The sequence below is a fragment of the Syngnathoides biaculeatus genome, chromosome 12 (assembly GCF_019802595.1).
Source record: "Syngnathoides biaculeatus isolate LvHL_M chromosome 12, ASM1980259v1, whole genome shotgun sequence".
NCBI classification, from domain to species: domain Eukaryota; kingdom Metazoa; phylum Chordata; class Actinopteri; order Syngnathiformes; family Syngnathidae; genus Syngnathoides; species Syngnathoides biaculeatus.
The window spans coordinates 27672186-27689537 of record NC_084651.1 but is presented as its reverse complement, the minus strand read 5'-3'; the positions used below and the strand labels follow the sequence as shown (position 1 = coordinate 27689537).

The window sequence follows — 17352 nt, the reverse complement described above, 5'->3', positions numbered from 1 at the left end:
CTTATATGTGCTAAAGACAGGAGACATGTCCAGGGCGTACCTTGCCTCTTGCCATGTCATCTAGGATCGGTTCCAGCTTACACATGGACCTAATAAGAACAACTGTTAGGCTATACAGCAAGGATGAATGGATAAATTGATGAATGGCTGACCAGAGTGTAAATATATGTTGTAACTGCTAAAACTTACAGGCCCCTATTTTCATGAACAGTGTAAATCTAGTGTGGCAGGTAGCACAACTGTCCTCCAGGAGCAGGTTAGACGGGCATTGTTAATTTCATAGCACAACCTGGAAGATCAACGGCTACATGGGCTGCTTCACTGTGGGAGGGGTTAGCCAACTTGATTTACTGCCAATAAGAGTGGCTCCACTCATTTGAGCATGGCACAATGGAGAAGTCTCTGTGTGGAAAAAGATTAATAATATAATCGTAGCAATCCATGCGAGCGGAGTACCGTATTGTCATTGCTATTATATATATATATATATTATATATATATATATATATATATATATATATATATATATATACCTCCATTCATCTTCTGAGCTGCTTATCCCCACAAGGGTCGCGGGAGTGTTGGAGCCTATCCCAGCTGTCATCGGGCAGGAGGCAGGGTACACCACGAACAGGTTGCCAGTCAATCGCAGGGCACAAGGAGACAGACAACAGTCGTACTCACAATCACACCTATGGGCAATCCAGAGTCTCCATTTAATGTATGTTTTTGGGATATGGGAGGAAACCGGAGTGCCCAGAGAAAAGCCACACAGGTGGGGCTGGGATTTGAACCACCGTCCTTAGAACTGTGAGGCCAATGCTCTACAGCTGTGCTTGGCACGGGGGATCAGCTGGTAAAGCGTTGGGCTCACAGTTCTGAGGTCCCCGGTTCAATCCCGCCCCTGCCTGTGTGGAATTTGCGTGTTCTCCCTGTGCTTGTGTGGGTTTTCTCCGGGCATGCCGGTTTCCTCCCACATCCCAAAACATGCAATATTAATTGGACACTCTAAACTGCCCCTAGGTGCGCGGCTGTTTGTCTCTATGTGTCCTGCGATTGGCTGGCGACCAGTTCAGGGTGTACCCTGCCTCCTGCCCGTTGACAGCTGGGATAGGCTCCAGTGCTCCTCGTACTACTCAAAAGTAAATGGGTATAAATATATAATGGATGACTAAATGTTTTAACGAAATCTGACAAGTTAGTAAGGGTACCAATGTTGTGCAATGGAACATCAGTAACTGGACTGTGCTAAGTAATAAAACTGGTTATTTCATCCATTTCTTTATCAAAAGCCTCAACATTGTTCTCCTCGCTGTATGTGGCCCATTTATTGAGTCTGCTGTATAGAGGTAGTCCATTCTTCTCTCTGTAAAGGTAGACACCAGACACTCTGTTCCACTCTGTGCTGCAGATGGGACTGGCTGCAGCTTGGTGTTCGGCTACATGTTCCTTTTCCTCCTGATCCAAAGCCACAAAACCGAAGAAGCTCTTAACATACTTTGCAGCCATAAGTTGGGCATGGACAGCGGCTGTACGATGAAAGAGGTTCTTTTCATTGGCGCGATACTTGGACCAGTATTCTTCCTGCTGATATCCAAGGGGCGAGGAGCAATGTTTCGTGCACATGACCATAAACACCATCACAGACGTCCCAGCAACCACTAGCCAGCCTATCAACTGAAAACAGCAAAACATTAAATCAAAAAGGTGTTTGTCATGATATTTTGGGATTTTAAGACTGAGTATGGTATTTCAATCTACATTCTCCTGTCTTGTAGACAGGGGGTGGTAAATTTGGTTCATTATTAAAATAATATATTTTTTACCAACCAAATGTTTCTCAAAGTCCTTCTCAAATTACTGGTAAAACATTTTTTCCCCTATACCTGTGACTCATATTTCAGACGCCGGTCAATTTCTGGCCAAAAGTTTTGCAGCTCTGTTGGAACACTTTCCTTGCAAGGGAACTTTGCCATGTCCTCTGTATTATAACCAGGGGGGAAGTCCTTCATAGTGCTGGGATCAGTAAACTCACTGAAGGCACATGTGTATGCCAAACCCTGCAGCAAGGATAGAACGGTCCATGTCAGAGGTGCCACCAAGGCTCTACCAACAATACTTCCCAGTACTGTAAATGCTGCAGCTGCTGACAGTTTCCGGAACCTCCTCAGTCGACACTCTGAGACTAGGTCCCATGTTCTCTTGTTCAACATTACTCCAACAATGAACAACGCCAAAGCCGGAGCACCAATGGCAGCAATGCCATAGTAGTAATTTCTTCCAGGTGAACATGGGCAATCAAAGGCGAAAACATTGTATGCGGTCTGGCTCGCCACAGTGCCTAGAGCAATCATACCATTAAAGATCATTACATCTTTACTTTTGAAGAAGAGGGAGCCAAACTTAAAGTTCTCCCTGACAAGGGCATAAGCTGCCATGTTTGGAATGTTGGAGTAAAATCACAGAAGCTGAATTGAAGTCATGTCAAGCTAAAAAGAGAAAAAGAAAGATGAAACGTTAAAAGAGTATCTAATCCAGCATTTTGATGTGTGAAAACAGTTATGGTACATAACATGCACACATGTAAATTCTCTTTAAGAAAAGTCAACATTCAAAGTCGGTCAAACTAACTTACAGTTTACCAGTGTTCTCAGCCAAAACATGTGACTCCATTTAGATATGCCTTCTGTGAAAATGATGTCTTGAGAAAAAAAACACGCAACATGTAGCTAACTTTGACAACTGAAAAGACAAGTCTTCCTTCTCGTGCTAAGCTCAACATATGAGTTTGTGTCAGCTTTGTGGGCAGCAGTGATGACTCACAGCAAGGACCCGCCCTCTGGTATCCTCCCTAGTGGAAAAACAGAAAAAAAAAACTAGGTCTACAAGTGAAAACGTGCAAACACACCCAAGTTAAGAACTGAAAAAAATATGCTCATAATACTATTTTGTATAAAAAAATATTTCACGTTGTAGCCAGAGACTAATGAACCAAAAACAACTAGTTGTTGGAGGAGTCCCCGGTTTATTTTATTCTACTGTCTAGGTGGCGTTTCATAACAGTCAAGACTCTGTCCCCACCCTCACAGCAGAAGAGGTATAGAGGCTCTTTCACTCTAACATCTCAACTTACATGCCTACATGTGTCTGTTCTGCTTCTCTGTACAGTGTGCAACACAAAAGTTGTACAACAGAGTATCAGTTGAATTTCCAGTAAAGCGATTATAACAGGGGTGTCCAAAGTATGGCCAGCAGGCAATTTGCAACTTGCCGGCCATTTTTTTCCCGGTACGTGCCATGTACTCAAAATAACATAAACACAGTCCACGGCTCTAATTTTCCCAGATTTGATGAACCATCATGTGCAGCATATGTGCTTGTTTTCCTCTTCTCCCACTGCCTCTAAATGTATTGGATGACAAGAGGGTTTACGCTGGAATTATGAATAGAGCGAATCCTCGACTCATTCATCCAGTCACTTTGTCTTTGTGGACCGAGGGGGTGTTAGTATACACAAGTGCACAGAAGAAAATGTGGCATGGTACACACACAAGGATTTTTCAAATTTTCAACAGTTGCTTATCTATGATAGAGCTCAAACATGAAAATTCCAACAAAAAAATCAGTTTGGGTTACATTGTGTGTAGTGTACTCTGACCCACACCCACAAGAATTCTTGTTTGAACAGTGTTCTAGAAACTAGTACTTCAACACAGATATCTCATATACTCAAACAGAATCTAAAGATAAATAAAAGAAAAACACACTGGGAACCAGAAATGGGAGTGTTGTAGAATGGTAATGTTGCGAATATAGACTTGTTTTGGAAAATACTTCTTAGCATCTAGTGAATGCAGTTACATAAAATAAAATATTGAGTAGGAAATGTTTTTGTTTATTGATGGCTGAAGGCTTTTCTGGATATACAGAGGCACAATGGCACATTCAGATTATTCACATCTGATAAAATTCACAATTACTGTCAGGACAATAAATCAGAACCTTTGCATTAGGTTTCAAATGTCTTTTTGCATCTTTCTATGAGAACCTGGGGGTGGATCTCTTACCTATGCAAAAAAGGTAAGATGAAACCTTCACCGATTCAAAGCATTTGGTGTCACATAACTTATTCTTCATAGAATGGAACAAAAGAGAAGACAAAAGAATAAATCAATCCCTTTTCAACACGACTTACTGTATCATTTTAAGAGCTTAACCCAGCTGACTTCAGGCGATAGGCAGACAACATTCTGAACTGGTCGTCAGTCAGTTGCTGGGCATACAACGAAGAAAATAAGTATTTGAACACTCTTCTGTATTGTGAGTTCTCCCACTTATAAATCATGGAGGGGTCTGAAATTTTCATCGTAGGTGCATGTCGACTGTGAGAGAGAGAATCTAAAAAGAAAATCCAGAAATCACAATGTATGATTTTTTAATGATTTATTTGTGTTATACAGCTGCAAATAAGTATTTGAACACCTGTCCATCAGCTACACTTCTGGTTAATTGGTCAATTAGTCCACCTTTAAAAGTTCACCTCCACTCCATGTATTATCTTGAGTCAGATGCATCTGTGTGAGGTCGTTAGCTGCATAAAGACAACTTGTAACACGCCCAAAACCAAAGAGCTGTCCAAAGACAACAGAGACAAAATTGCACAACTCCACGCAGCTGGAAAGGGCTACGGAGAAATTGCCAGGCAGCTTGGTCAAAAAAGGTCCACTGTTGGAGCAATCATTAGAAAATGGAAAAAGCTAAACATGACAATCAATCTCAATTGGAGTGGAGCCCCTTGCAAGATATCACCTCGTTGGGTCTCAATGATCCTTAGAAAGGTGAGGAATCAGCCCAGGACAACACGACAGGACTTGGTCAATGGCCTGAAGAGAGCTGGGACCACCGTTTCCAAGGTGACTGTTGGTATTACGCTGAGACGTTAAAATCATGCCTGGCACGGAAGGTTCCCCTGCTTAAACCAGCACATGTCAGGGCCTGTGTTAAGTTTGCCAATGACCATTTGGAGGATACAGAGGAGTCATTGGAGAATGTTTTGTCGTCAGATGAGACCAAAAGGGGACTTTTTGGTCATAATTCCACTCACCGTGTTTGGAGGAAGATGAAAGATTAGTTCCATCCCAAGAATACCATCCCTACTGTGAAGCATGGAGTGGTAGCATCGTGCTTTGGGGGTGTTTTTCTGCACATGGGACAGGACGAATCTACTGTATTAAGGAGACGATGACCGCGGTCATGTATTGTGAGATTTTGGGGAACAACCTCTTTCCCTCAGTCAGAGTATTGAAGATGGGTCGTGGCTGGGTCTTTCAACATGACAATGACCTGAAGCACACAGCCAGGAAAACCAAGGAGTGGCTCTGTAAGAAGCATATCAAGGTTCTGGTGTGGCCTAGCCAGTCTCCAGACCGAAACCCAATAGAAAATCTTTGGGGGGAGCTGAAACTCTGTGTTTCTCAGCGACAGCCCAGAGACCTGTCTGATCTAGAGAAGATCTGTGTGGAGGAGTGGGCCAAAATCCCTTCTGCAGTGTGTGCAAACCTGGTGTGGTGAACAACTACAAAAAACGTTTGATCTCTGTAATTGCAAACAAAAACTACTTTACCAAATATTAGGGTTAGGGTTATTTTCTCAGGTGTTCAAATACTTATTTGCAGCTGTATCACACAAATAAATACAATAAATAAAATTCAAATACTTGTAACACACCACACACCTTCCGCCAGCTGTTCCAACCTGCTTGGACCCTTTTCTTCACTTTATTACCACACTCTCTATTGGTTCCATTGTTGACCCCAAGTATTTGAAGTCGCCTCACTATCTCTTCTCCCTGGAGCCCCACTCTTCACCCTCCACCCCTCCCTTTGACACACATATATTCTGTTTTACTTTGGCTAGTATTCATTCCTCTCCTTTCCAGTGCACTTCCCCGTGATACAAGTTGGATCGATGAAAGAACTACGCTACGTCGTAACGAAGACGAAGTGAAACGACTACTCACGGAAAGAAACAATGGAATATCGACAAGATGGCGAGTAGTTGTCAACACGGTGACTTCCGTTGACAATTTCCGGCTGACTTGGACGCCAGACGGATCGCTATTTTTTTTTTTAAATAAAAGATTAATTTATTTTTTAGGGAGAATTTTGGCGGTAGAGGTCCTCCCTTTGATTTTTTTTAAATGTAAGGCCTTTTTAGGGGCTTGACCGGTTTTCGCGGATTTTAAGGACTTTTAGGAGCCACTAAATGCACCTTTGAAAATTTAGGGGTTTTTAGGGACTTTTAGGGTCACGTGCGAACCCTGTTATTGCAATGCAATACAGTACAAGCAGCTATTTGTTACTCTAAAACATTCAAGATGACCTTTACTATAACACAATATTATCAATTAACAGTTGTGTTTTCAGGTAATATTCCTCCTTTTCTACAGTATGGCCAAACAGAAGTTATTGAATACCCCCATCATGGCGCCCACAACCATCTGGACTTTACCCAAAAGTGAGGTCAATACATCAGAATAAAAGATTTCCCCTTTCTTTTTTGCAGGTAAAAAGCAGCCTGTAGGCAGCTCTGGTAACATCCAGTTCAGGTTTACCGAAATACCATTTATTGAGTAAGTTGTCCACTTGCTCTTGCTTTGTTATCCCATGAAGTCCCTCCCCTTTTTTGTCTTCCCCCTTTTCCTTAAAATGTTTAATGGATTGAGGATGTGGGGGACTTAATTCAACATCTTCCCTCATGTCTTCAAAGAACTGCACCACACATGTCCGTGCAAAGTCTCGTGCATGGAGGACACATGTCTCATCAAAGAGTTTCTGCTCCACATCAAGGTAATTGCTCCAATAGCGTGTTTGCAGGAAGGTGGCATGGTCATCAAAACAAGGCTTGATGAGTCGTCCCAATGCTCCCAGCACAATCAGGAAAAGGAGGATGGACCAGCCAACTCCCTAGTTAGGAATAGAATTTTAGTAACGATGGTAGAAAGAAATTAGATTGCAATTCATTTTTACCATTTAATTTTTTACTATTAATGGGTCGACAATTCCATGTGAGGCAGAAATTTGAATTAAAAAAAAAAAAACATAAGCTAAAGGCAAGAGAACATGCAAACTCTAAACAAAAATTCCAGAGCTGAGAGTCCAACCCAGAACCTTGCTTCAATGCAGACATAGTAATTATCATTTCTTTGACATTTTGACTCTGTAACATTTCTCAGCATTCACACCCAAATACTTGTTGGGTTGAAAAGAAAAGATATGGGTATGAGATGGGTATGCTTTTGGTTACTTGTGAATAGCAGCGAACATAACGAGCCACTGCTTTGTGGAAAGAGCTATTAATGAAGATGACATCCTCCTTGCAGGGCACTTTAGCCATGATTTTGATCACATCCAATCCAGTGTTGTTGGGCAAACCTAAGGAATGACAACTCAATTAATATGCATCATATACAACAGATAAGAACACTATGTTTAAGCGACATGTTGAAACAACACTCAAGGAATTTCTCTCTAGTAGTTTGAGCCCTAGTACAACATAAATGTTGAGTACAACTGCGGGCAATCAGTCAATTGACAGCATTTTTTTTTTTAACTCAAAGTTGTCCAAAGGATGCAGAGTTTTTCTAGCATTTAGAGCAGTCACAATGCCCATCAGAGTGATAGTCCAGTGCAATGAACATTGTGCAAATGGTGTCAAGACTTCAAGGAGTGCATGCAGTTTAAAGTGACGAGTTGTGCAATAGTCTAAAATATATAATACTAATTGGCCCTGCAGGATGTGATAAACTGAAGGCAGAAAACTGGCAGCACGTTACAGTGGAATTGTATGATAGCTTTTCAAGAATTTAAGTGCAAGAGGGAAAAAGCTGTTGAAATGTCTGCAAGTTTTGGTTTGCATTGCCCGGTAACACCTACCCGAGAGAAGGATTTGGAAGAGTTGATGTCCAGGATGTCCAGGGTCCGATAGGATCCTGCCTGCTCTTGTCCGTGTTCAGATGGTGTGCAAGTCCTCAAGGCTGAGTAGGGTGGTGCCAACAATCCGTTCAGCATTTTTTAATGTCCGTTGCAGTTGGAATTTGTCCTTTATTGTGGTAGCCCCAAACCAGACTGCGATGGAGGTAGACACTACTAATTCGATAACTGCAGTGTAAAACTCTGCAGCTCTTGTGGCAGTTCCATTCTTCCTCAGAAGCCGCAGGAAGTACATCCATTTCTGGGCTTTTTTGAGGATGGCTACGATGTTTGTCTCCTACTTCAGGTCCTGTGAGACTGTAACTCCTGGAACTTGAAGGTCTCGACACGCAAGACAGCTGGACAGCGTGAGGGGCAGCTGTGGTGAAGGGTGCCTCCTGAAGTAAAAAAATAATCTCTAGGGTTTTTAGTGGATTCAGCTCCAAATTGTGTCGGCCACACCAAAGCTCAAGTCTCTCCACTTCTTGTCAATACGCAGAATTTAGAGCTTAATGACTGTGATGTCATCTGCGAAGTTCACCAGTTTGCCTGTTGGTTGCATTGAGGCGCAGACATTTGTGTAGAGCAAGAAGACCAGCGGGGAGAGGATAACCTTGGGTGCCCTGAGGATGATGGTGCGTATGGATGAGATGGTGTCCCCAGCCTCAATTACTCTGTCATGCCGATCACGAAGTTGTAGATCCACTGGCAGACAAGACACTTAGCCGGAGAAGCTTGGAAGAGAGGAGTTTGGCAATGATGGTGTTGAACACAGTACTGAAGTCCATGAACAGGATCCTCACATAGGTTCTCACGCTGTTGAGGTGTTCAAGGATGAAGCGCAGACCCATGTTTACTGCGTCATCCTCAGACCTGTTAGCTTGGTAGGAAAACCACAGTGGGTCCAGCTGGGGACCTGCGACCCTCTTGAGGCGGTCCAGCACAAGACCTTCAAAGATGACCACCAATGTCAGTGCAACAGGCCTCTAGTCATTCAGACTCGATATTGCAGGTTTCTTGGGGAGCGGGATGATGGTGGAACATTTGAAGCAGGTATTTTGCACAGTTCTAGAGACCCGGTGAAGATCTGTGTGATGACTGGAGGAAGTTGGTCTGCGCAGACTGGGGCTGGATGGGGACACAGGGTCCGGGCCAACTGCTTTGTTAATCTTTGGTTGTTTGAAGATCTAATGTCCCTTTCATGAATGTTAAACAGTTGAGTCAAAGGTGGTGCGGCTTGGTGGGTTGATGGTGTGGAAGTGTCTATTTTGAATGTGCAGTTAAAGCTATTTAGGTCTTCGGCAAGCCCCCTCGTTTTCTACCGGTGGCGAACGTTGCTTGTAATTAGTGAGCAATTGTAATCCATGCCAAACTGATTACCAAAGGTGCCTATGTTTGGCAGTGAACCAGAGGTTGTCATTGTGATTGTGTGAAAAGTTTTTGTTGGTACCCACACCTCTTCATAGAAACTGACAAATGATGTAACGGCATCCACATATTTGTCCAGGCTGCTAGCTAAATTTTCAAAGACACTCAAGTCTGTGCAGTCAAAACAGTTCACTGATTTTACCAAAGTCTTCTTTCGCACACTGAAGTTCTTGCTTGTATGTAGGTATTAAGTAGATTAAGCAATAATTTGAGGAACCTAGAACAGTGAGGAGAATGGCACAGAATGTGTTATTTACCGTGGTACAGCAGTGGTCTAAAGTGTTATTTTCCCTGGTCAGACATTCTATGTGCTCCTTGTGGTTAGGGAGGTCTTGGTTGAGTTTAGCTTTGTTAATACCTCATAGAATGAGGGGTGAGTCTGGATGTTTTTCCTCAATTTTGTTTTCCTTGTCTAGTGAATATTAGCAGTACTCTGCTCATACTAGCTTGTGGCAGAATGTAGAGGCTGAAATTTACAAAAATACGAAATTACACCCTTCATCATTTGGACTGACTACAGGATTCTCTTAGCTCCGTTCAGCTAAACAACTTAAGCGCTGACAAGCCCTCTGGGTGCTATTTTTCGAATGGTTCAACTTCACTCTCTCCTTCCATCCAGGACCCCGGAACGCCAAAGCAGATGCCTTCTCCCCTATCCACTCACCCTCCTCCAGAGCAGTCGACCCCAAACCCGTTCTTCTAGTCTCCTGTTTCATTGGTGCAGTCACGTGGGAAATTAATCAGGTGGTCAAGGAAACCCACAGAACCAACTAGATCCCAAGACCGGTCCTTCTGACGGCCTGTGTGTGCCCGACTCCACACATTGGAACGTCCTCCAGTAGGCCCATGGTTCAAAGCTAACCTGTCCCCCTGGCATCTTTCAGACAACCCAGTTCCTTCAACAGCACTTCTGGTGGCCAGGTTTTATCAGATACACAGATGAAGTTGTCCAAGTCTGTTCCATCTGCACTCGAGCAAAATCTTCACATCACCCCCACAGCCTGTCTGGTGCACCCCTTGCCAATTCCTAGCTGCCACCGGTCTCACATCGCCATGGTCTTCATTACAGGCTTGCCTCCCTCAGAAGGTAACACTGTTATCTCAGCATCAGTGAATGCTGTTCCAAATACAGTATGTTTACTAGGCGTCCCTCTCGAAGCTCCCATCTGCTCTGGAAACTATTAACCTCCTGCTCAAGGATGGGTTGAGAGTCCGTGGAATACCCATCGATATTGTTTCCAATAGAGGTCCTTACTTCTCTTCTCAGGTCTCGAGGGAATTCTGCAAAGCAGTGGGCACAGCGGCAACTTGTTTTCGGGGTACTATCCGTAGACTGACACCCAAAGGAGTGAGTAAGCCAGTCCTTGGACTCAGCTCTCCCTTTTGTTGCTGCACGCAACCCATCCTCTTGGAACACATTCCGTTTATGGGTTGAAGACACAATTCCCTCCCCAGCTCTGCCACCGATATGTCTCGTTCATGGCTTGCTATGGTTTCCAACCCCCACTCTTCATCCTTCAGGAATTCAAGACAATTTACAGAAGAGTTCAGGGCGTGTGGAAGGAAGTTCGAGTGGCAATGAGCCAATCTCTGGCTCAGAACAAACAGCTCATGGATCAACACTCTTAGCCCCAAATACAGTCTGTCGAGTTTTCCTCCCAGGGCCTCCCACTTCAGACTGAGTCTTGTAAACTCACTCCGCATTACATTGGGCCTTTCCCTATTACCAAAATCATTAACTCCACTTACCTCCAGTTGAAGCTTCCTCAATCTTTCAAAATTCATTCCACTGTCCACTTCTTGTTGCTGAAGCCTGTCTCCACCTGCGCCCTGAGCCACATCGAGGATTGCCTCTGTTACTTTTTGATCAGTAAACTGCATTATCTCCAATCTGCCTCTGCCTGGTCTTGGGACCTGCTCTCCTACACGACATCTTTTTCTTTCAATTGAGGTACATTCTTCTTTTATGCCCAGTGAGAGTAAAGTCTCCTTCTTCCCCACATTTGAAGCCTCTGCATATCCCCAAACCAAGTGCATTGTCGAGAACGGCCATGTTTGAACCAAGTTTTTGGAGTTCTTTTAACTCTCTCTGGACCAAATCAAATTTTGTAGAGAGAAAAATGTGATACTTTCAGAAAATGATACTCTGGACTTAAAATTTTCGATTATATTAAACCCCCCTGCCCAGAAACGGTTAAACTCATAGCCGCTAGCGTAAAATTTTTTCCACATCAGAAAAAAGGCCATGGGGTTCACGGCACATCCAGAAAATATGGTACATTTCATGATAATATATCAATTAGCATGCCTCCTCCTGTTAATTACTACTCATGCTCCTTTGTAATTACGATACCTGTCAGTATTCAGTGACCTATGATGGGTTGACACGAGATGCGACGCAAACTTTAGCTTCAACAGCTCCACATTAGGCAGCACGGTGGAGGGTCAAGGGTTTGATCCCGGCCCCGCCTGTGTGGAGTTTGCATGTTCTCCCCATGCTTGCATGGGTTTTCTCTGGGCACTCCGGTTTCCTCCTACATCCCAAAAACATGCAACGTTAATTGGGCACTCAAAATTGCCCCAAGATGTGATTGTGAGTGACTGTTGTCTGTCTTCACATGCCCTGCGATTGGCTGGCAACCAGTTCAGGGTATACCCTGCCTCCTGCCCGTTGACAACTGGGATAGGCTCCAGCACTCCCGCGACCCGTGTGAGGATAAGCGGCTAAGAAGATGGAGGTATGGACAGTTTCACATCATGTTTAGTCACGTTATAGTATACAACCACAAGATCACCAGTTTTTGCTTCCAGGCTTATCACAACATCCTATTGCAGTTGTGTTGTTTCAGTGACAACTCTTTTGGCTGAAAATGGCTCAAAAGCAACTTTTCAGAAAAGTTTTGCTGACTGAATATTTGGTGCACCCCAACTGTGTATACAGTACAGTTCGCAGGGCTCACCACAGAGCATTACCTGAGAATAGTACAGGATCGACAGTCACACTGAAGGCACAGATGAAAATTTTTCCATCCAGTAAAGTGACTAGGATCCATACCACTGGTGCAAGTAGGGCCCGCTGGACCATGGCTGAGAATAAATATCTGCAGAAAGAGATGAATACTGTATTTATTTCCTTGCTCTGACCTCTTTGTTCTGGTCAGAACCTGAGCTTGTGCATTGTGAATAAGTTGCAGCAGTTAAATGCTCTCTTTGGGAAATCCAGTCAGAAGACCATTACAATAGTCAAGTCTACTTGAGATAAAGCATGGATGAGCTACTCCTGGTCTGCTTGACACATGCAAGCTTTTACTCTCGATAATTTCTTCAGATGGTAAAAGGCAGCTTTAGGAATTGATTTGATATCCACTAACTGTTGAAGATCAGGTCGGAATCTATCAGACAACCAATGTTTCGGACTTGGCCTTTTCTTTTTAAAGATAGTAAGTCCTGGTATTTATGAACAGAAGTAATTTTTTCATTATTGTCAAAAACTATTTTGTTGTGGTTTAATTGAAGGGAATTTTGGCTCATTCCGTTATTTACAGAGAAGAAAATATGTATTTCAACACCATGCTACATTGCAAGTTCTCCCACTTAGAAATCATGGAGGGGTTTGAAATTTTCATTGGAGGTGCATGTGCACTGTGAGAGAGATAATCTTAAAAGAATAATCCAGAAATCACAATGTATGACTTTTTGAACTATTTATTTGTGTGATACAGCTGTAAATAAGTATTTGAACACCAGAGAAAACCAATGTTAATAGTCGGTAAAGTAGCCTTTGTTTGCAATTACAGAGGTCAAAGGTTTCCTGTAGTTGTTCACCAGGTTTGCACACACTGCAGGAGGGATTTTGGACCACTCCTCCACAGAGTTCTGTAGGTCAGACAGGTTGCTGGGCTGTAGCTGAGAAACACAGATTTTCAGCTCCCGCCAAAGATTTTCTATTGGGTTTAGGTCAGGAGACTGGCTCAGCCACTCCTGAACCTTGGTATGCTTCTTACGGAGCCACTCCTTGGTTTTCCTGGCTGTGTGCTTTGGGTCATTGTGATGTTGAAAAACCCACCCACGATCCTTCTTCAATGCTCTGACTGAGGGAAAGAGGTTGTTCCCCAAAATCTCACAATACATGGCCACAGTCATCCTCTCCTTAATACAGTGCAGTCATCCTGCCCATGTGCAGAAAAACACCACCAAAGCATGATGCTACCACCCCCATGCTTCACAGTAGAGATCGTGATCTTGGGATGGAACTAATCTTTCGTCTTCCTCCAAACACAGTTCATGGAATTACTACCAAAAAGTTCAATTTTAGTCTCATCTGACCTCAAAACTTTCTCCCATGACTCCTCTGTATCACCCAAATGGTCATTGGCAAACTTAAGATGGGCCTTGACATGTGCTGGTTTCAGCAGGGGAACCTTCCATGCTATGTATGATTTCAAACCATGACATCTTTGTGTATTACCAGTCACCTTGGAAACGGTGGTCCCATCCTCTTTTCAGGTCATCTTTCTGAGGATCATTGAGCCCCCACGAAGTGATATCTTGCATTGGGCTCGACTCCGATTGAGATTGACCATCATGTTTAGCTTCTTCCATTTTGTAATGATTGCTCCAACAGTGGACATTTTTTAACCAAGCTGCCTGGCAATCTCCGTAGCCCTTTCCAGCCGAGTGGAGTTGTACAATTTTGTCTCTTTTGTCTTGGCCATGTTACAAGTTTGAGTCTTACTGATTGTATGGGGTGGACAGGTGTCTTTATGCAGCTAACGACCTCACACAGGTGCATTTGATTCAGGATAATACATGGAGTGGAGGTGGACTTTTAAAGGCGGAGTAACAGGTCTTTGAGGGTCAGAATTCTAGCTGATAGGTGTTCAAAAACTTATTTGCAGCTGTATCACAAATAATTTGTTTAACAAAATCATGCATTGTGATTTCTGGATTTTTCTTTTTAGATTATCTCTCTCACAGTGGACATGCACCTACGAGGAAAATTTCAGACCCCTCCATGATTTCTAAGTGGGAGAACTTGCAATATAGCAGGGGTTTCAAATACTTATTTTCTTCACCGTATCTGCTTTAGAGTGGCACGACACTTCAATTGAACTTCAGTCATTTGCAGACACTGCTACATATAACTGTGTGTCGTCTGCATAGCTATTCCATTTAGTCCTACCCACCTTTCCAACCTGATGAGCAGCATATTGTGATCTATGGTATCAAAAGCCACACTGAGAACCAACAAGATCAAAATTGACAACTTTCCTGAGTCAGTATTCAATGTTATATCATTTAGCACTTTGGTAAGAGCAGATTCTGTACTGTGATAAGTTTGGAAACCCGATGGAAAATTTAAATCAAAGAAACTGCTGAGTTGATTAAATATTGAAAAATTGAATTGAATGAAAAATCTAGGCAATGAAAGGACGATTAGAGATGGGTGCATAGCTTACTAACATGGAATCATCCAGTGCTCTGTTTTGTTAGAAGGGGCTTAAGAGCAGCTTACTTAAAGAGCTTTAGGAAACTTACCAGACTGTATTGAGTTGATTATTTACTGCAAATCAGATCACAGCAATTTCACAATAGTTTTGAAAAAGCCAGATGGTATTGAGTCAAGAAAGTCAAAGTCAGCCGCTGAACAGTTTTTACTACAGTTTTTTTGGTCAACTGTATCAAATTCTGACATGTTCATATAGCTTTCCCTTTTCCTTTAAGATGTAGTATCAGTGTATCATTTTGCTGATTTGTGCTAATATTTAACGTGGTGGATTGTATTTTTTCACCAAATAACAGGCATACTCATTGCATTTATTGGCTGCTTTGACTTCTGGAGCTTTCTGATTCAGGGGGTTGTGATCTTGTCAACCACACCAAACAGAGTACAAGTATTGTTGAGGTTCTTACTGGCAATTTCATCAGTGTTGCTGTCTAGCCCTGACTAACTTGGTTAAAATTACGATGACGCTGTCTGTAGAGGTCATAGTCAATTTGGAGTTTTTCTCCACTTGTGTTCGGCTTTCCTACACTTTGATTTAGATCTCTTGACCATCATTGGTGTTTTAGGTCGACTCAAGATGGTCTTAGTTTTAACTGGAGCAACAGCCTTCATTGTATTTGTGATTTTTGAGGCGAAATTGTCCAAAAGGTCATCAACTGTCTCAGCATTCACAGTCTGTGGGACAGCCACAGTCTCAGTAAACTTAGTGGCAGTCCTCTTATTTATGTACCATTTCTTAATAGACACGGAAGTTGTCTGAGTTTTTGGAAGAATCTGTAGTTAAATATACAGAAATGGCCAGAAATAGCCATATCCTTAATGTCAAGTGATAGGATTTCAACATCGTTCGAGATGACCAGGTCTAAGATGTGACCTTGAGTGTGAGTTGGACTCGATATGTTGACAGAGGTCAAATGTGTCTACGATGGCAAAGAGTTCTTTGTATTTTAGTTCCATAATGTTGTCAACATGAATGCTAATGTCTCCTATTATGACAAAATAGTTGCAATCAGTACAAATAATTGACAGCAGTTCTCCAAAAAATCTATACATGCTCTATTATACCTTGGAGGTCAATAAACTATCACAACAATATTTGGGTCACCTTTAACTAAAAAACAGATATTCAAAAGCACTAAAATTCCTCAGTATAATATCTTTACACTGAAATAATGACTAAAAAATAACAGCAATACGACCACCTTTTTTCCCTATTCGACACTTGTTCAAAGAATTAAAATTTGCTTGTGCTACCTCATTTGAAATGCTACTACAGTTACTTTCTGTTGACCGCATTTCATTTAAAAACAAAAAGTCCAGTTCATAGGTTGTAGTTAATCAAAATTGATTTATTACCCAGTGACCTAAAATTAAAAAGGGCTTGTCTCGCGTTACATTTCATTTACTACTTACATACTTCATTTCAGTTACTGATGAATGAAATGCCTTTGCAATTGGCTAACAGCAGTTCAGCGTGTACCCAAATCTCCCACATAATTATCTGGGATAGGCTCCAGCGCACCGGGCCACCATAGTAAAGATAAGGTCCAGAAGATGGATGAATGGATGAATAATGAATAAAAAAGCGAACTTACGTCACCACAGCTGTATTTTTAGACCGTTTTCCACCAGGTCTTATCAACTCGTCCATCATGACACCTGTGTGTCGATTGACCAGGACACCCAGGACGAAAAGGATAATCGGTGGAACAACCATCACTCCCAAAGAGTACAGTCTGTTGTACTGAGGAAGGCACGGACAGTTGAAGTCAAAGCTGGTGTAAAGTTTGACACTAACCAAGGCGAGGAGGATACAAATTCCATTGGAGATTGATTCAGAGTTGGATTGAAAATGCTGCAAAATTAACTTCACACGCTCCATAAATTCAAGAGAAGATAAGTTCAAACAACAATCAGTTGGAGCTTTACAAGATGATGACACTAGCCCTTGGGGTGATACTGCATATAATTATTTCAAATAAAAATAAAACAAATGTGTGCCAATATTTCCTGAACCTATCAAAAATAAACACGTTCCGCTCAGTGTGCAGCGATACCGGTTATGAAGCCCTTTCTGCAGCATGCCAGGAAGGAGGTACACATGAATCACCTGACACCTTAACAGCGTAACCACACCCTGGGCTAGATGCAGTCATGCTTTAATTTGCCTATTTTCTCTTCAAAGTTGGTTACCATCTGCTACACTGCAGTTAAAGACTCAGCTATGTGACAACTATAGTATATCACCCAATAGTTCATTTCGCTTTTTCAACAACATTTCATAAATATTTATCAATTAGCACGGCAGAATTCATTCATTTCTTTGTACCATTTGTACCCAGAATAATATTCTCATAGTGATTAAAAACTTCCGTCATTTTTTTGAAAAATTGCCAAAAAAACCCAAAACAAAATGTACCAGTATTACTACAACTCAGGTATCCTTTT

General features: G+C 42.3%; 2 protein-coding genes across 4 annotated transcripts; both read right to left on the bottom strand.

The window, feature by feature from the left end:
- Positions 1-486: 486 nt before the first annotated feature.
- LOC133509940 (calcium homeostasis modulator protein 2-like) lies at positions 487-2796 on the bottom strand. 3 transcript variants are annotated; one of them, XM_061837483.1, is made up of 3 exons: positions 2636-2796; positions 1887-2489; positions 487-1677 (listed from the first exon to the last, which is right to left on the bottom strand). In XM_061837483.1, exons 2-3 carry the CDS (start codon positions 2436-2438, stop codon positions 1249-1251), a joined length of 981 nt encoding a protein of 326 aa, XP_061693467.1. In that variant the 5' UTR covers positions 2439-2489; positions 2636-2796; the 3' UTR covers positions 487-1248. The 3 variants fall into 3 exon arrangements, with proteins under 3 accessions (XP_061693467.1, XP_061693469.1, XP_061693468.1); XM_061837485.1 differs by having other exon boundaries at positions 2643-2794; XM_061837484.1 differs by having other exon boundaries at positions 1887-2796.
- Positions 2797-6530: 3734 nt separating this feature from the next.
- On the bottom strand, positions 6531-16786 carry calhm3 (calcium homeostasis modulator 3). The gene is made up of 4 exons (XM_061837486.1): positions 16500-16786; positions 12372-12499; positions 7306-7433; positions 6531-6965 (listed from the first exon to the last, which is right to left on the bottom strand). Exons 1-4 carry the CDS (start codon positions 16784-16786, stop codon positions 6531-6533), a joined length of 978 nt encoding a protein of 325 aa, XP_061693470.1.
- Positions 16787-17352: the final 566 nt, after the last annotated feature.

Bases quoted from the DNA above. Each gene is read 5' to 3' on its own strand.
- LOC133509940 (XM_061837484.1), bottom strand. From the start codon at position 2,438: ATGGCAGCTTATGCCCTTGTCAGGGAGAACTTTAAGTTTGGCTCCCTC. The intron at 1,678-1,886 runs GTATAGGGGAAA...TGCTGTTTTCAG, and splicing joins GTCTGAAATATGAGTCACAG to TTGATAGGCTGGCTAGTGGT.
- calhm3 (XM_061837486.1), bottom strand. From the start codon at position 16,786: ATGGAGCGTGTGAAGTTAATTTTGCAGCATTTTCAATCCAACTCTGAA. The intron at 12,500-16,499 runs GTAAGTTCGCTT...CTCTTTCTGCAG, and splicing joins AAAAATACAGCTGTGGTGAC to ATATTTATTCTCAGCCATGG. The intron at 7,434-12,371 runs GTAATGCTCTGT...GTCATTCCTTAG, and splicing joins CGATCCTGTACTATTCTCAG to GTTTGCCCAACAACACTGGA.